This window comes from Aristolochia californica, unplaced genomic scaffold (genome assembly GCF_029961685.1).
Source record: "Aristolochia californica isolate CCGP_79_NKW_82.1479 unplaced genomic scaffold, dmAriCali1.0.hap1 SCAF_4, whole genome shotgun sequence".
NCBI classification, from domain to species: domain Eukaryota; kingdom Viridiplantae; phylum Streptophyta; class Magnoliopsida; order Piperales; family Aristolochiaceae; genus Aristolochia; species Aristolochia californica.
In genome coordinates, this window is record NW_027182103.1 from 47,400,390 (window position 1) to 47,419,337 (window position 18,948).

General features: G+C 39.2%; 3 protein-coding genes across 4 annotated transcripts; 1 reads left to right on the top strand and 2 right to left on the bottom strand.

Annotated features, from left to right (window-relative positions):
- Window positions 1–335: 335 nt before the first annotated feature.
- On the bottom strand, window positions 336–5,990 carry LOC137962194 (probable xyloglucan glycosyltransferase 6). Of its 2 annotated transcripts, XM_068808925.1 has the most exons (6): window positions 5,163–5,990; window positions 3,462–3,770; window positions 2,406–2,696; window positions 2,189–2,302; window positions 1,340–1,358; window positions 336–1,198 (listed from the first exon to the last, which is right to left on the bottom strand). In XM_068808925.1, exons 1-6 carry the CDS (start codon window positions 5,874–5,876, stop codon window positions 720–722), a joined length of 1,926 nt encoding a protein of 641 aa, XP_068665026.1. In that variant the 5' UTR covers window positions 5,877–5,990; the 3' UTR covers window positions 336–719. The 2 variants fall into 2 exon arrangements, with proteins under 2 accessions (XP_068665026.1, XP_068665025.1); XM_068808924.1 differs by having other exon boundaries at window positions 336–1,358.
- Window positions 5,991–6,944: 954 nt separating this feature from the next.
- Window positions 6,945–7,313, bottom strand: LOC137963492 (cysteine proteinase inhibitor 5-like). Its single transcript, XM_068810607.1, has one exon. It carries the CDS (start codon window positions 7,311–7,313, stop codon window positions 6,945–6,947), a length of 369 nt encoding a protein of 122 aa, XP_068666708.1.
- Window positions 7,314–14,342: 7,029 nt separating this feature from the next.
- LOC137963820 (U-box domain-containing protein 9-like) lies at window positions 14,343–16,920 on the top strand. Its single transcript, XM_068811025.1, has 2 exons — window positions 14,343–14,801; window positions 15,515–16,920. Exons 1-2 carry the CDS (start codon window positions 14,526–14,528, stop codon window positions 16,586–16,588), a joined length of 1,350 nt encoding a protein of 449 aa, XP_068667126.1. The 5' UTR covers window positions 14,343–14,525; the 3' UTR covers window positions 16,589–16,920.
- Window positions 16,921–18,948: the final 2,028 nt, after the last annotated feature.

Here is an 18,948-nt window from a genome sequence, read left to right on the forward strand (position 1 = left end):
TAGTGTATACGAGAGCGAGGGGGGGGGGGGGGGGGCCGCCAAAGCAATTCTTTATTATTATTTTCAAATGCCAATTTAAATTACAAAACTAACCCCGACAGTTGCGATTTCAAACGGGCATGATATGAACGAGATACAGTGGAAACTTGATCTCATGAGAAGCCCATGAGAAGCCCATGACTTGCCTGCTACACTAAAAATCCTATACATTATGTTGGAACGTGTATCATATAAGAAGGGTTATGGATACGTCTTTCTTTCGATATTCACAGATTGGTAACCTCAATACAGAAAGCTCTTTGGGTGGCAATCTTCCATGTGTTAAAACATAAAAAAAACGAACCTGTCTAATAAAATTATGCCACCAAATGTACATAGGCTACAACAAATCATAATGAATCATTGGCTACTGCATACCCTTCTCCCAGAGACATGCTTTTAAAAAATAAATTTCTCAGCTGCGAATGAATTAGCAAGCATATACACATTCTGTACATGCACTGATGCACACACACACACACACAGAGGGAGTTGGAAATGCCTGGGTCATGGAGTAGGAAGCTTCAAAGGAACCAATGAGACCTTACGTTCCCTCAAAATAGTGGTCCAAAATGAGACCTTTTCATCCAACTTCCTGAATCCTCCTCCCAATAGGGAACGGAACATTCTCGCAATTGAGAAACCCGTTTTCAATAAATAAAAGCCAAATATTTCCCCACTTAACTGACCTGTTCCCCAATAAGGTCGAGACCCACGACTAGAAATGTGACTCCTTGGAACAATAGAAAGTAGAAATGGATCCCTTGTTCGGACAATAAGCTTCTTGCTGATGCAGTCAATAGAATAAATGCCAAACCAAGCTCTTTCCTGTACAACCGGTTTATCCGTTTCTTGCCATTTCGATTTGTGAGCTCCAATTTTGTCAAATCTTCTAGACCAGATTCAGAGTTGGCCCTCAAAAGAGCACCACCCAATACCTGGTTCTCGTTCTCACTCTCAACAATGGAAGCCAAATCCGACTCTGAAGACCTTCCCAGCTTCTTTGTCACTATCCACTCGTAGGAACTTCCAAATTTGAATAATCCAGATACCATAGCATTAAATTTGGTCACAGACATCGTGTTCTCAAATAAGAGATAAGGGACAATGAATGGGAAGGACCCTGGAGAGGGAAGAATGTTCAAGATGGACATAAGACCTGGCATATAACATACAACCCATGTGGATAAATGGGCCTCTGGCAAGAACATGGAGAGCGGCAGGATGATGCAGAAGAGGGTGAAGGAGTAAAATGGGAGAATGAGTTTCCGTAGAAGAAAGAAAAGAAATATCAAATTACCCTTCTTGGAGATGCTCACCTGAAAGTAAAGCAAAATCTATTAGCATGTGAAAAGATAAATGTATAGAACATACAAAAATGATCACACTAGTCATAAGGTTCAGTTTCGCAAAGCAATTCGTAGTCAGAGCCACAGAACAAACATATTTGTCTCAAATGATCATCCGCCCCCCCTTCATAAGTCACATACTCTGTTAACAGTTCCGCCTAATAGCCTCACAGATGGCAGCAGGTAGGGTTTTTGCTATGACATTAGACCCTTCCCTGCACTGTGAAACTGATATACATAAATTTATAATCTTTCAAATTAGAATATTAAATAAAAATATGTTGTTTTTCTTTTTAACTTACTTCTAAACATACATTTAAAAATAAATACATCATCAAAGAGTTAAATTCTATATAAATCATATGAATCAAATTTTATAGAATTTTAGAACTAACAATAAAAAAAAAATTATGAGGCACATTTTCTTGCAAAACAGGTTTTGGAAAGTCCAACCTTCCCTGTGCAAGTATTTTTCTCTAATGCCTTCTCTGCACTGTTTAGAGAATGCTTGACACGTCTACACACTTAATGGAGCACTGGCAGCAGGTTCCCCGTCTACCCTGGCTCAGCTGCCATCCCAAATTAGTCCTGACTATTGGATGATTAAGACCTTTTTTCTTGCCCTATTTTACTCACCAAAAATGCTTTGGGCACATTTCTCATGCTTTATTGTTCAAAATGTTCAGAAAAAAGGAAGGCACAAAAAGACATATTTGCTGTTCCTCAAAAATTTTGGACTTGTCAAACAGTAAAATGCGAAAACATTGTAACATATAGATGTTAAAGTTCTATAATCTCACCTTTGAACGAAGAATATCAAAAAAGCACAGCCGAAACAACTGCATGGGACCAGAATGCCATCTGTGTTGTTGTTTCTTGTAAGCCTCATAGGACTCCGGCAGTTCACATAGGCACTGCAAAACAAAGACAAAAGAAGGAAAGAGTTTGACCTTCTCTTCTTAAATACATTTTTTTTTAGAAATGGAATTCATAAAAGTTGGAGGGTATTCAACAAACCTTTACATCATTAAGAAAAATAAATTTCCACCCTTCAAGATGAGCACGAACAGCAACATCCATGTCCTCCACTGTAGTTCTCTCTAACCAGCCACCACACTCTTCAAGAGCCTTAATTCTCCATACACCAGCAGTTCCATTAAAACCAAAGAAATTGATAAAAGTACCATTCACTTGTTGTTCAACTTCAAAGTGAAAGGCTAAATTGATATTCTGCAATCTTGTCAGCAAATTCTCATCCTTGTTTACAAATGACCACCTTGCCTGAACCAATGCTAGATCATCATTGCCCTTCAGAAAGTGAAAAGAAATCAATTACTTGGAATGTGTAAATGTACAAAGAGTTCAACGATATAAAGTATTCATGCTAATTAAGAATATGAGGTTTGCTTTAGCAAACAATTAGGACATTCAAACTATTCATCGCCTGAACTCAATGAGTCATAGCAAAATCTTCCCCATGCGCTGGCTTCATCTTTCAATTGAGCAGATCAAGATTTCATCTCTTAAAATACCAACATATACTGTTTTATTTTCTATGGAACAAAGTCCACAACATAAATGAATAGTGTTTATACCATAACAAGCAAGGGTAATGAGCATCTAGTTTAAGTTCCAACAACAAGGAATCTGTTGACAAACCATAAAATGTCTCCTGAAGGAGACTAATTTGTACACATTCTAGACCAATAATCCGTTCTCAGTGCTTAAGCAATATACATAAAATGTTTTGTAGCATAACTATGACTAAACCCAAGATGATCACAATGTCCATTAAAAGTTGCTGAAGAATGAAAAGAACTTCATGAAATAGCTACTATACAGCCACGAAATGATGGAAAGAAAGGATAGCAGGAGCTTCTTCTGCTGTAAGCGCCTACAACAGGACATAGATGTGTCCCACTGCTTCCAAGTATGGAAGCCAGACAAAAAACGGAACCAATGTGGTGCATCATGCTCCCCAAAAACTAATAAATAAATAACCAAAAATGAATAACAAAAAGGAATGGTGCATCTGACTATCTTTAGTAATATATGCTGACAAGTTAAGGTTACCTTGAAATGTGGTATAGTTTTCTTCAAGAAATCAGGCCCAGGCTGAAAATCTGCATCAAAGATTGCCACAAATTCATATTCCTTGACATAGTCACAGCTCATGGCAGATTTGAGGTTTCCTGCCTTATAGCCAGTACGGATGAGTCGATGTCTATATAATATGTGGACCCCCTTCTGTTGCCACTTCTGCACTTCAGCCTTGATAAGAAGCTGCACCTCTGTGTCATCAGAATCATCTAGAACTTGTACCAGCATTCTCTCTTTTGGCCAATCTTGTACGCAAACAGCTGCAATTGATTGCTGGTAAACCTATTTGACATTCAAACAGCTTAATGTGTGTGAGAGAGAACAAAATTACTAATAATAGAGTCAAGCATAAGAAAAATCGGGTTAAAATTTTCTTCTAAAACAACCAAGTTCTCCAAGTATATCTGTTTTGGACTCCTTTTTGCACAATCAAGAGGTTTTGACACATTCACAAAGCGACAGAACCAAGGATCTTAACACCAGATGAATAACAGTCCACAAATTTATATGTTATGAAACATAGGCCATCAGACACAAGGCAAAGTGATTGTCTTCCATCAAATAATGAAAAAAAAAAAAAAAAGAGTAACAACACTAAGTTGAACATGAAGTACAACCATATCATGCATCATTTCTATCTGATCACTGCATTGAAGGGATAGGGTTGGAGACATACTCCATGTTGGCCATACACGTACCTATTCCTGATTCACTTCAAATCACTTTGTTTCCGTGTCCCATCTAACCTACTAGACCCTCAAACTACTAGCAAACATCTGATAACACCGGCAGAAAAAATTAGAGTAAACCAAACTGGATACAGAGCATAGTTTGCTCCACATTATGCAATTCTACTCACTCGAAAGAATTTAAAAACTATTCAAGAGTTAAATTCCAATTGGTTTCTTTCTATTGAGACTACAAGAATAGTTTAAACTTATAAACCAGTGGTGTCTGACCCTTCCAAACATGAGTTTCTGCAGACAAAAGAGAATCTCTTTGAAATTACACTTTTATGTAAAAATTCAACAATTCTCCACCAATAGTAAAACTTTGCTTTTTGCCCCAAACAGCAGTCAGAGCTGCAATTTTTTTGAAATATATTCCCTGACTTACTTTGCTGATCTAGGGTACAGTAATACCATGTGCCCTAAACGTTTAATCGCATTTAAGCTATCCAACAACTGTTTTGCAACTGCAATGGAAATTAGTAGATTTGTAACTACGTATTTAAATTGTGAATGATATCCTATCTGGCTGCATGTTCTACGTATGTGAATGGTGTTGGATGAAAAGAGCTCAAAAGTTACATCTCCGGTGATAGTACATTGGTGATTGTTCCATTCCGTCCAATTGGTTCATTCACTAGAAAAACAGAATTATACACCAAAAGACAACAGGGAATTATCTTTAAAAGTAAAGAACAGAAAAAGAAAAAAACAACAGTTTTCAAAAGCATCATTCGGTCCATCTTACCGGGAGTGAGATCAAGATCTTTGCACATCATCGTGCCTTTTGCAAATAATCAAACGCCATAAAAAGAAGGAAAATTCAAGTTTTTTTTGTGGAATCAAATAAAAAGCGTACACCTAGATCAAAATATGAAGATTTGTGTAGACGGTTTACGAAGACAAGTCGTGAAAGGATAGGGATTAGGGACCTACATCTTCTTACCTCCCTTTCGTTACACATGGGTATCTGCAGAAGTACCATAGGGTACTCCTCGGGATCTGCATTCTCAACATCGCCCCCAAACGCCACCCGGGCAACCGGCTTCACTTTCCGAAACTTTATCCAAAAACACCCCAACACCAACACAACCCGATCAACCGACTGAATCAAAAACAGCACAGTACAGACGTCGGCCATGGCCTGCAAAGGCGGGGCCAGGTAATTGGCCCTGACGTAAAGCCAATTGGCATACAAAATCCCCAGGAACTCGGCCGAGGAAGAAAGCGTGGGCGGACTAAAATGCCATCCTTTAAAGTAGGCAACCAATTCAAAGAGCAGCAAGAGGAGGACGAGAACCAAGAAAGCCTTGATGAGCCTATACAGACGGGTGGGAGGTTTATCCCGATGCGTGCGAGAGTCGGGCGAGGAGATCCGGCGGTTGGCAGCGAGGACGAGAGAGAAGGATGAGGAGGCGAGCCAGGAGAGGGAGTTGAAAGCTTGCTGGAGCTTGAGGAGTAGGATGTGGGAGAGTTGACGGGCATTCCGGTGGCGCGACTTGTCGACAGTGAGATCGTCGGAGAGGTGGCCAACGGGCGATTGGATCTCGACGGTGGACCAGCTGGGCTTGTCGTGTTTGACGTCGAGAAAAGCGGAGTGGTGCTTTTCTCGCTCCTTGTTCCACCATTCCTGAAACTCGTAATTTGGTGGCGGAGACATTGGAGGGGGGAATAGAGAAGAACAGGAATCTAGGGTTTGAGAGATGGCTTTCTGGATCACGTTTTTCGTTTTTTTCTCTCCCTCTCTCTCTCTCTTTTGATGCGCAGAGCTCAGTCGGCCATTTTTGTGGCTGAATCGGAGGAAGTGGGAGACTATATTAGCCGTGTTTGATTTAACCAGGGTGCGTTAAACCGCCAAAATGTAGGAGGCGATTGGCGGTCATTTGAGGTGAGGGACCCACCTTACTCAACTCATCATAAAAGCACTCCCCAAATCTGCTGTTCTTCCGAGTTCTGACCACGCCACCGCAACGTGTCCCCTACAAACGCCTACTGCACGCGGGATTCTGGAATCAAATTTCTCGCGATTATTCGATATCGATGAAATGTCTCAAAAATGGTGATGCACCTCCTTAATTGAGACATGGCTAGAAAAGAAAACATCTCTACCTCTTTCTCCTCGCAACACTGGAGGAAGGTGAAAGAGATCCCATCTCATACCATTAACACAGGTTCTGCAAGTTCGAAGATGAAGCTTAACAGAGGTCAGAGCATTCCCATTAAAAGCAACCCTTATCTGCTTACTTCTTAAATTTTCTGCTGTTTGTCTCTACACCCTTATATAAGCGGATTCAGAATCTTCCATGATTTTTTATTTTATTTTTTATTTTATTTTTTTATAAAGCTCGAACCAGCGATTTGCGAATTGTGATGAGTTTATTGAAGGGAGTGAATCATAGATCAGTCTGGCTATCACAAATTCGAATGAAGATACAAATGAGCACTCCATAACTGATAATAAACTGAACCAATAACAGTTGTTTCATATAAAGGTTAAACAATCCATAAAAATCAATCACAATTTAAACAGCATTTCCATTTCTTTATATAAAGTACATTGCAGCACAAAATCCGTCACTTCGGATTCGAACATTGGAGAACATAGAAAAGACGGAATTTATGGAGTTATTCGAACTTAACATTACATACGGTGGTCATCATCCAGTCCTAGATGAGTTACAGAACAGAGGAGAGCCAAATACCCTTTACAGTAACCACACGGACTGATTTATTTAGCAGGGGTAAAGGAGACGAGCTGTTTGGGCTTAGCGTTAACCCAGGGCTGGACAACCACAACTCCGTCGAACTGCTTGGGAACACCAGCCTGCAAGGCAGAGATCTTCAGATAGTATTTCATCCCAGACACCACTTGCTGTTGCGCCTTCACCACCTCCGTGAAAGACAGCAGCCCTCTGTCGTTATGGGTTTTCCCGTACTCCTCGACGCAGAACCTCCCCAGAGCTTGGACTTCCTTGTTGTGCTTCACATCATCGATCTCCTCAATCCCCCCGAGTCTTCCTCCACCCAGATTAGCGCTCGCGCCGCAGGCTAGGGAGAAGGCCAGAAGAAAGAGGGCCGCAATGGAGGATGCCGACATCGCCATGAGAGAGGATTGTTGTGGTTTTCTGGTTTGGGGAGAGGGAATGTTTAAGGATTGGGGAGAGAGAGACGGTTACGATGCGTTGCAGCGTTGGATGAGTGACACATAAGATAAGGCTGACAGGGGTTAGGAACTTTCCTTCGTTCCGAACGGGTGATAGGGGTCAGGGCGGCATCGAGCCGAGCCGAACCGAACCTGTCTAAGTTCGAGTCGAGCCGAACCCTAATAACATATATTTAAATTTTTTAAAAAATATATATAAAATTATGCATATATTTTACATAAAAAATTGGGTATAACCTATATATATAATATATGTATAATATTGGACATGACCTCTTCTTAAAATTGAGCATAATCTATATATAAAATACTTATATAAAATTCGGTATAACCTCTACTTAAAATTGGACATAATCTATATACATAATAGTTGCATAAACACTCCATAAAATTTTTTATACATTCCATAAACACACTATAAAATTATTTATATACACCATACACATAACATTATGAATAAATTTCATACAATAATCAAACACAACAAAATTAAATAAAATATCATTATCAATTTACAATCACCCAAATAAAACTATAAATCCTTTAAATAAAATTTTATTACTATTAGAGACTTACTAGAAAATTACAAGAAATATTTTAAATTTTTCTTAAGAAAGTTAAATGGACCTCTTATTGCCTTTTCTAAGGAAATAAATAAAAATTAATAATTAATCTAATATATTATTATACTTATCGATAAATTTTTAATCAAATCAAACGTCAAACACAAAATTACTATGAAAATTGCCTCATGCTGAAAGTATTATATCATCAACTATCAAATACTTATTCGAAATTTTTCTATATTGTTTTCTAGCTCATCTTGGCAAGAAAATCTTACTTAGAAAATTATATGATTTTTTTTTAAATTTATAATTAGAAAAATATTTTCAAAAAACATGAGGCACTAATGGTCCCTATATTTCTACTAAAAATGTCTTTTCAACATTTATTGAAAAAATCACTAATAGTCTATAGAAACATATTTCTACTAAAATATATTTTCAATTTCTTCAAGAGTCATGAGGAAGGGACAAAAAGTTTTTTTTTTCCTTGTTTATGATCTTGCACGTAGAGGAGGTTTCAAATAAAATATAAATAAAATTATGCATAAATTTTTTAAAAAAATGATAGGGGAAGTTCATAATTGAATTTCAATAATGTATTAAAATGCAGCAATATTAATATTTTTTACTCACAATTATTGTCAAACTTGTTTTATAATTTTTGAATCTAGCCATAAATTTATTATGGCCTCCTTAGTGCCCCTAGATGAAAATTTATATTATAGGAAAAACTAAAAATATTTTTTTTATGATTCATATTCCCAAAAAAACTTTAAATAAAATCCTATTACTTTTAGTGACTTATTAGAAAATTACAAAAAATATTTTAAAATTTTCTTAGGAAAGTTAAATGGACATTTTATTGCTTCTTCTAAGGAAATAAATAAAAATTAATAATCAATCTAATATATTATTATACTTATCGATAAATTTTTAATCGAATAAAATGTCAAACACAAAATTGCAATGGAAATTGCTTCATGCTAAAAGTATTACAGCATAAATATTTATTCAAAAAAGATTTATACAATTTTCTACCCCATCTTGGTAGGAAAATCTTAGTTAGAAAATTATATAATTTTTAATAAGAATTTTTAATTAGAAAAATATTTAAAAACAACATGAAACACTAATAGTTAATAGAAACTTATTTCTATAAAATGTATTTTTAATTTTTTTTTCAAAAGCAACGAGGAAGGAGAGTTTAAGGACTTTTTTTTTTTTTTTACTTTAAGATCTCGCACGTGCGAAATCATTTTAGCATGAGGGAGGGGGGAGATTATTTCTCCCCTAATTTTTCCTGTGGTTTTGGTTTTTTGCCGAGACGATGAGGAGGGAAGGGGGTTACGGTGTCGGGGAGGACCTGTTGTCGGGGATGACGGTTGCGACAGAGGCGGCGGCGACGGAAGCAACAATGACGGATATGGCGACGATGGCAAGGAGAGGAAGAAATAGAATGTACAGCCACAGAGGCGGTCGACGAACAGCTATCGAAGACGATAGAGGTGGTGACAACAGCAGACGGGAGGGGCTCGGCAGTGACGAGGGGAGTAAAAAAATTTCCCCCCCTCACTCCCACTCCCCGGCTCCCGACGCGATACCGATCCCCGGCTAACCTAGAGCCGGCTTGGGAGCCGACAAATCGAACCTGACTTCGGTCAAGCTCGGCTCATTAAGGTAAACGAGCCGATTTCAGAACTCGATAGATACCGAGCTGACAGCGAGCCCGGCTCGGTTGAAAGCCACCCCTAGGTGAGAGTCTCAAATCATTGAGATTGAGCCGACAAGGGAAGAGGCTGTAATTGGATTTTTGTGATTCGTCTGCGGAAAATCTTGCTTTTGCGTAATCGGACTGTAATTAAATAAAGAGTTCTTTCTGAATCTGCAACAACCGGAGACGGCGCTTAGTTTTTAATCAAATTGTGAGACGGAATTCACTGCGTGTGGGTGACAAAACGAACGGATCTGAAATCCAGGATAGAAAAGAGAGGAAAAAAATTCGCAATGGAAATGAGAGTCGCCTTTTCAGCTTCTTATCAACTCATAAGCTAATTGGTTGGGTTTACAATGCAAAAATTACTTGCTTCAGAGGTATAACAAGAAGTTGACTCTGTAATAGGTTGATATTGGAATAAGAATATCAAAGTTAAATACACTAACTTTATCTCATACATGATTTTAAAGTTAGTGTACAATGAGATTAAAGATTTTCAAAAGTTACTTGAGGACTTCTAGAGAAAAATTCAAGAATCAAATAGTCAAGGTAAACATGTAAGTTGAACGAATTCAATCGATTCCAAAGTATGAGTTCAAGTAAGAAAAATTGAATACAAATAATTGATTTTAAAAAAAATGTACTTAACCCAACTTGACACCTTAAGACAATCTCTTTTTTCAAATCAGAGTGCACACTATATGATTAGGAGATTGAGAGGATTTTTGTAAGATTATGGTGACCGTTGTTCAAAAGGTTTGACTCAAATTCGCTAAAATAAACATAATCCCAATTTTTTAAAAACTAGTCGATTACCCATAAAAAATGACCTTTTGTCTTTTTACAAAAATCGATCAAAACATTGCTAAATAATTATTAGAAAAAAAGGCTTAGAATTTTTTGTCAAAATAATTGCTCATTTACAAGATTTGATAACCTATTGAAGCTTATTTGAGGCTTGAAATTTGCATATGGGGTGTTTTTGATTGCCAATGTTCAAACAACTTAGCTACTCAAACATTCATGTTGTATAAGAGGTTTATGGGTAGGGAGAGTGTGTTCAAACATCCGTTTATCTTCTAAAACTTCTACGCATTAATCTCTGTTTGGATACTACTCTAGTTTGAATGCTATATATTTCCAAAAACTTTTTTGTTGGATCCCTTCTTTTGGATATTGCTTATGTTTAAACAACAATCTTTCCATTGTTTGCACTATACCCATTTCAACTTGACTTACTGTTTCTCTATAATATTTGCATATCAACGTATCCTCGACATATTTTTTGTTACTTCATGCTATTTGAATGACACCTATATTTAAACAACCTTTGTTGTCCTTGCCTGTTATGCTTGTGGAGTCTGTTTGAATAGCCTCTTTATTTGAATAGTGGCATTGTTGTGGAGTCCGTTTACCAGCTAAATATCCTTAATGAAGTGTATTATGCTTATGAGCACATCTATTCATGCAAAAAATTTGCTTTCACAAACAAAGTGTAGCTCATGGATATGTTGATTTGTTTCTCTATACCATGCGATTCTAGGTAACACCTTTCTTATTCTAAGCTTGGTTTTTTACATATCACTCCATAGACTAAGAAACATTGTAAGTAGTTAAGAAGACCAACTTGAATTCATGCATCAAAATGACTAAATAATCTCGTAAAAATCTAGAGTATGTCATTTTGAGTCGTACGATGAGATTCTCAAGATTTTAAGGTTGTGTTTGGAACACAGAAAGTGAAGAGAAACGAAAAGAAAAATGAAGAAGTTTTTTTTTCTCTTGTTTGGATGTCCATGAAAAATAAGAGAGAAAATAAAAGATAAATATCGTTTCCTTTGTTTAGGTGTTTACTTGGAAATGGAAAAGAAAAAAAATTTATATATTTTTTATTTTTAAGAATTAAAGTTATATACAAACCTAAAAACTAAAATATCTATAATTATTAAATTATTATTGATAGACTTTTATTTTCTCTCTAATAATTTTTATTATCTATAAAACTTTCTCTCTAATTTAATTTTCTTTTCTTTTCTCTCCAAATTTCATGCTTCTTTGGGAGAAAGTCTAGTAAATAAAAGAGAAAATAACTTTCTCTCATATCTTCTTCTCTTCAAGAATCCATATTACCAAACACTAGAAAATGACTTTCTATCTTCTTCTTTGTTAGGAATTAGATGCCCTAATTTCAAACTAACGAGAGGAATAATAATAATCACAAAAGGAAAGAAAAACAAGCATAAAAATATGCAACAAGATTTATATAGGTTCACCTCAAGGTGAGATTACGTCTTGTCTTTTGCCGCTGGAATAATCTACTATAAAGATGAAATACTTTACAAGAGAAATCACATAAACTTATGCTCCTCGTATGATGATGATGATAATTAAACCCTAACAATGGTGCCTTCAAATATAAAAAGAAAATTAGGACAATTGGATTACAAATATAAGATCTCCAAATTACCTTTAATAAAACAGTAGTCAATATATCATAGATCTGGTAGGGGCTCCACCCCCGGACCTTTAGGGAGGGGGGGGTTCTCCGTTCTCCTTCTAACCTTCACGGTGACCTTACCGCGAAGGTCGACCCGTGTACCGACTCGACGTAAGGCGTTAATTAAACTCCATAACTTAACATTATTTTTTATTTTTTTCTTTTATTTACTATTATTTTCTATGATTTCCAAACATGCCCTAAGAGATTTTGGTAGTTGAGACTCATTTGGTTTAGGCTACTTCACATTTCAAGTTTTAAGGGAAATATCTAGCTCTTAGCTCTTAGATCCCTAAGGTTTGTCGCATATGAATTTTAAAAATAGTTGAAATTATTAAAAAATAATTCTTTTTCCTTCATTTTCTATATTTTTATTTCAAGTGGTGTTGTGGCACCGACAGCTTGGCGGAAAGAGACGTCTCCGGAGATACGAACGGCACGCTACCGACTGTGGATAAAAGAATGTAGCGGGCCCCCCGTACAACTGAATGGCTGAGCTGGCGTCTTTTTTCAACAAATGGTCTCGCGACAGGAAAGAGTTGGATCCTTAATCATGGCGGCAGAAAGCCCGACGAATGTGGATTTACCCGCGGCCACGAATAAACCCCGGTTCACTCACATAATTGTCCTTTTTGCCATCGTTAATTCGCATGTGCCACTAAACAAGTCGAGCCGGTTGGTGAATGGCGACAATGGATTCGGTCAAGCCAGACCAATTAAACAATGAATTACCACAATCCGACGGGCAGGATTTAATCGGAGAAGAAGAGATCTTCGGTGCCGACAAACTGCAGCGGTTGACGAGAAGTTTGGTGAGAAGTGATGGACGGTTCAAGGGGTTTAATTCGCATCGACTTTGACGCGTTTTCTTTAATTACTATGACGACCATCTGTTCAATTACACGGAGCTATTTTTTGCATGGGTACTTTTGGAAATATTGAATAGTTCGGTGATTAAGGAGGCCCGACCCCACCAGCTTTACTCGCGCCGCTTTCCTCGTGATATTCGGCCTTTTTCTTTTATTCTTACAAAATGTTAAAAGCGACGGCTTCGATGAAAGGAACACAGTCGACTCGTGACTTTTTCCGCGAGTTAAAAAGAAAAAAAAAACGACGGAACAGTTGCCGTCCACCGTCGGCGATCCGAACTGAATCGCGCCTTTGTCGCACTCTTAGTAGATTCCTTCCAGATCCGAGACGGAATTTCAATTCAACGAGCCGAGTGTGAGATCTGAAGGTCTACTCGCGCGCCGATGCGCTCATGTGATATGTCTACGTGGGACCGCGACAACTGAGCAAAAGCGTGCATGCGCTTGATTCCCATGGTTATCTTCCCACCAGAAATTACGCGGCCGTGAATCGTGATTTTAATTTCCGGTGTTATTTTATTTAAAGTTTAATGCCGTAAAGGGCAAGACATGATTCCTCTTCTTCCAAATCCCATTCGGCGAATTTTCTGTGTCTTTATTCCCCGTCTCGGAAGAGTTACAGTGGGCGTGCAGGAATCTGTTTAAATTTAGAGAGAGAAAAAAAAGGGTTTTTAGTTAATTTTCATATGAGTATGACCTGTCCAAGACGATTTAGGAAATGAAACTGACTCAAATCTCTATCGTTTTCCCCTTTCATTTTCGCAAATTTTGATTCCGCTGGACTTTATCAGAACTTAGAAAACAAGCGGCACGCCATTGCCGATTCTGCCACCTCTGAGTTCCATTTTTGCAGCTAAAACAAGGAGAAGAGAGAGACCCACTCTTGTCCGTTCATTCGGTAAGAGATTCGACCGTCAATCGGCGGTAAAGTTCACCGCAAAAGACCCCGATTACCTGGTTAAAATGCGAAATCTTCGGTAATTTGCATGTTTTGAGCTTTCCATGAAGCGGATTAGAATCGATATCCAGGGGAGGTTAAACGAAAAGTGGGCCCAACGGAGCGAGTCTGGAGTCAGATCATTTAGTGGCTGGTGTTGTGGAATGCGAGTACGAGTTAGAACGCCAGCTGTGAGGAGGAGGATTGCATGATTAATGGTAAGGTGAGTTTGTGGGTCCTGTAAGCACCCACGTGGCATCGACACGCGTCATTGCCGGTTCATTTTTCATGTTTAATTCCTTTTTTCGCTTAATTAATCCAAAACCCCCACCATCACCAAAGAAAAACAAAAATAAAAGGGAGAGAGAGAGAATGTGACTCAGAGTCGGGAGAGTCTAAAAGACGGAAGAACAGTGCTTGCTCTTATTATTGTCAAACACAAGAAAAGAACGACGAGAGAGGGAGAGGAGAAGCGCAGGGGGGGAGGTGGCAAGGTGATATTATGGTCGGAGAAGAGGAGGAAGGAGAATCCGACGGCTCCGGTTGCATCTAACGGTGGGAAAATGGCGAAATCGGGGTCCACAGAGACGGTCGGGCCTTCGGCGGTGGCCAGGGCGACGGAGCTGAAGAGAGAACTACGGAAGCTCGCGAAGGAAATCGTCGAGGAGAAGGAGTGTCCGGTGGAGACGTTCGATCAGGCGGCCAAAACCCTATCGGATTTGAAGGATTTGAGATTCAGGTCGCAGCAGAAGATCGAGCCGGCCTACGTTCCTGTGCATTTTCTTTGTCCGATTTCCGCGGAGTTGATGAGGGATCCCGTTATTGTGGCCACTGGACAGGTCGATTTGGGACTCTTGTCGGTTTCTTCAGTTTTTTATTTAGGGCTTTTTAAAAACTGTTTCTTCAATGGAAATTCCTTGGTTTTATTCAATTTTCTTGCGGTTTTTGTAATCCGTGTGAATTTTAATACTCCTGTTATACCCATTTTGTTGTTAATTCTCTTTTTTCATTTTCTTCTTTTCTGTCTCTCTCTAGTGTTTCTGAATTATGCATCTAAATGATTTCTAGTGTTCGAGTTCGATGGGTTGTTAGACTGATTGATGTTATTGCATTAGTAATCAGATTCTGTTTTTTTCTTTTTGCTGTCGTAATCTGAAGGTGATTAGTTTGTGTCTAGGAGCCTAGTATTTACTGGTAAAGAAATTTGCTTCTTTTTTTCTTTTTTGACTTGTTGGCCAAGAAAATCAAATATTGATAATGAACTCTTGTAGAGAATATGGAAAACATTGATGGCGGTCATATGACTTAAATTTCTTTTCTTTCGCCTCGGACTTTACCAATATTTTTTATGATTCTCTTTTTGTTTCTTCGCCTCTTTTCTTTCTTTTCTTTCTTTCGGTCACTAGTTTTCTAAGACTCCAGTACCTTTATTATCCATCCTGAGATTATTGTCCTCCGAAATTGGTTTTTTTTCTTGTCTGGTGATTGGAATTTTCTTTCCATGTTTTTTGTTGATAACTAGTCTAATCTAGTCCTGCGGGTGAATCTGCAGACTTGTGAGCGTCGGTTCATACAGAAGTGGCTTGATGATGGCAATAGAACCTGTCCTCTGACGAAACAGGTCCTCTCCCATTTGATCCTCACTCCAAACATTGTAGTCCGGAACATGATCGCACAGTGGTGTGAGAAGCATGGTGTTGAAGCACCAAAATCTAGCCAAGATAGCTACGAGGAAGGAATTACGCAGGGAGAGCGTGCGAAGCTGGATTCACTGCTTGAGAAGATCTCCGTCCCATCTGTAAAGGAGCAGAAACAGGCAGCGAAGGAACTTAGGTCGCTCACCAAAAGGGTCCGTTCTTTCCGCGCCTTAATTGGAGAAACGCCGGATGCGGTTCCCAAATTGGTAACCTTACTATCCCGGTGCGATCTGAACTGCGAACATGAAATTAGGGAGGATATTGTGACCACGATTTTGAACCTCACGATCCATGACAGCAACAAAAAGATTGTGGCGGAGACACCGAATGCCATTCCTTTGCTGATAAATGCGTTGGAGAACGGACGGATGGAAACGCGAAGCAATGCCGCCGCTGCCCTCTTCTCTCTGTCGGCGCTTGATTCCAACAAGACCCTCATTGGAGAACTGGGGGCATTGGGACCCCTGATTGAGCTGCTGGAGCAGGGGAACGCAATCGCTAAAAAAGATGCTGCATCAGCCATATTCAACATTTGTATTGTGAACGAGAACAGGGCAAGAGCGGTCAATGAGGGAGCCGTGAGAGTAATCTTGAAAACCATAAAGGAAGAGTTGCTCGTGGACGAGTTGCTAGCAATCCTAGCTATGCTGTCGAACAACGAGGAGGCGATAGAAGATATGGGTCGGTGTGCCGCTGTGCCTCTCTTACTGGGCATCATACGGGAGAGCACGAACGGGCGAAACAGGGAAAACTCGGCGGCAATTCTGTATTCGATCTGTATGAACGATCGGACCAAGTTGAGGGAAGTGAAGGATGAAGAGATGGCAAACAGGACCCTCTCTAAGCTCGCACAGAACGGTACATCGCGAGCCCAGCGGAAGGCCACCTCCATCTTGGAGAGAGTGAGGAGGATTACCTACACAGCTTGATGATGAATAATCATTTCCCATGCACAGTTTCGGAGTAAATACTTGGCGAACGAGCTCTGTAAATACGGTGTTTTTTATTTTTTGTTCTTTTCGTTTTCCTTCCGGCTTTTGCACATTGTTAGTCCGATTGGATGCGCTTGTACATTACATCTCAGAATTACCCTACCCAAATACAATATGGTCAAGCATCACTGCGGAATCAGAGCACGATACTCACTGAATCGGTGGGGGAACTCGTAAGATGAAGAGAAATGTTGTTGGAGAATTCTTCCTTGTGGTAGGATTTGTTTTTTTCATTTTTGTTTATTGTTCAAGGAGCTATCTTCTGATTCCTGGCCGGACACATCCTGTATAAAAATTTCCAGCAAATACTTATAAAAAATGGTGCGGTTGGTGATGAGAGCACAACAGAAGTACTGATCGTGCCAAAAGCAACTAAAAAAAAAAACAGTTTTTTACCTTGGGAAGTGGCGGAGGAATCATATTCTCAACAGGAGCGGAGGAGGGAAGGAAGAGTCACTAATCAAACAGCGGTGAACTGATTAATCGAACAACTCGTTGGTGGTTGTTTGTTGACCTGACGTTTTAGAATCTTCAGCTTGACATGGACAGCAGAACAGGTTTTGTGATTTTGGCGACTCTTGCAATCCGTCCGCCACGTGTATCGCGTTCCTCAGTGGTGGTGAAACGAAATCAGCCGCAAGAACTCGGTACTGAAAGTAGCAAACCATATTCCATGGCACGTGGTCTCTACTTTTATGACGGATTGAGGCCTTTTTTTTTTTTTTTCTCCCCTCCAGAAAATGAAAGTGAGGTTGTGAATAGTCAATAATGGCGGGAAGCGAGGGAATGAGATGCCTCTCTTCTTTCAATAATTTGAGAGGTTTGTCCGCAGTCCAGTCTGTCTGATGAAGAGACGGCATTTGGTGTCCTACACCATGTGGTTTCCTCTTTTTGTCCACTGTTGATGCCGTGTGTTCTTATGGACACCCTCTGTTCGCTTCGTTTCGATGCCCTCTCCATTTCCTCCTCTCTTTTTCTTTTTTTTTTCTCCCTTCCTTCCAGGTTGGGAATGAGAAGTACATCTCCTCTTTCCCCATCATCGTGTCCTTTTATCCATTTCGCGTTGTGTTGGGTCTGTCCTTCCAGGTGCCATTAGTGCCTGCTGATTCCTGCCTTGCAGGCGGCACCCTTGCCTTTCCCTGCCTTTTTATCTGTTCTCACTAACACGATTTCTTTTAAGCTGAGAATCTTCCCGGTAATACAAGTTTTTCGCTCTTACTGTCCACTTTCGCTACTGTCAAGGCGGTGTTCATTGTCAGCACTCATGGCAACCATTTGTGCAGGCGGTACTTCTGAACTTGGGGATAAACACCCCGCTTCATCTATGCGAGTATTTATAGGCTTATAGTTCTCCACATTAATGCTTGGAGCCAGGGAGTTTCACTACTGCATTGGTTCCTACAATGTTCCCAACCAGAGACTGAACTTGCAGCAAACATTTATCCTCAGTAATGGTGCGGTTTTATGCCTGACCCCAGCTTTTAAGGTCAGCGGTTGAGCTTCTGGCGAATAGTGTCTCCTGGTTTCTGGACAATTTTGTTCTGATTTAAGTCAATGCTTAGACTGGCTTTTGTTTGTTTTACCAAATGTCTTCATCTTCGCCATTACAACAATAAGAAAATGAATGTCCTTTGAAATGGAATAAGTACAGATGCAGCAAAATAACACACTGGATGATGTCCAAATTATGTCTCAGTCTTAGCTTTAACTCAAAAATTTTACTCTTCTTCTTCCAATTTAGTTCATCCACAAATTGTTTCCTTTTTTTATTGGCTTGTGTTTAGCCATATTGCATAGAGGGGATTTCCTACAAGGGAATTTTTCTAAAATACTCATTTAAAATAAATTATTTTCAAAAACACTAATGTCATCAAAATATTTCTTAAACTTTGACCAGTCAAATGCCTATATGTGCAGTCAAAAGCGACACGTAAGCTTTGACTGCTTATGTGTCTCCAATTCATCAGTTCAATAAACTTAGATCGACACGTCGTCTTACACGTCACTATTTTACTAAGTCATCTGCCACATAAGCTACCACGTCATTAAATAAAATATTATATAATATTTATTTAAAATAAAAAATCAAATACATTTCGTGCCACGTAAGCCTTCACTTATGTTTTTTTCTCAAAAATCTCTTTTCCTCGATCTTTCTTTCCCCTCGCGTCTCCTCTCGCCCCCTCTCCTCTAGCCACTGCCACCGCTCCCCTGCTGCCGCTCGCTCTCCCCCTCGACGCCCCCCCCCCCCCCCCTCAACCGCTCTCTCTCTTTGTCTCAACCTCATCTCTCATTAT

Bases quoted from the DNA above. Each gene is read 5' to 3' on its own strand.
- LOC137962194 (XM_068808924.1), bottom strand. From the start codon at position 5,876: ATGTCTCCGCCACCAAATTACGAGTTTCAGGAATGGTGGAACAAGGAG. The intron at 2,697-3,461 runs GTAACCTTAACT...CACTTTCTGAAG, and splicing joins AAACTATACCACATTTCAAG to GGCAATGATGATCTAGCATT. The intron at 2,303-2,405 runs GTTTGTTGAATA...TTTGTTTTGCAG, and splicing joins TTTTTCTTAATGATGTAAAG to TGCCTATGTGAACTGCCGGA.
- LOC137963492 (XM_068810607.1), bottom strand. From the start codon at position 7,313: ATGTCGGCATCCTCCATTGCGGCCCTCTTTCTTCTGGCCTTCTCCCTA.
- LOC137963820 (XM_068811025.1), top strand. From the start codon at position 14,526: ATGGCGAAATCGGGGTCCACAGAGACGGTCGGGCCTTCGGCGGTGGCC. The intron at 14,802-15,514 runs GTCGATTTGGGA...GTGAATCTGCAG, and splicing joins TTATTGTGGCCACTGGACAG to ACTTGTGAGCGTCGGTTCAT.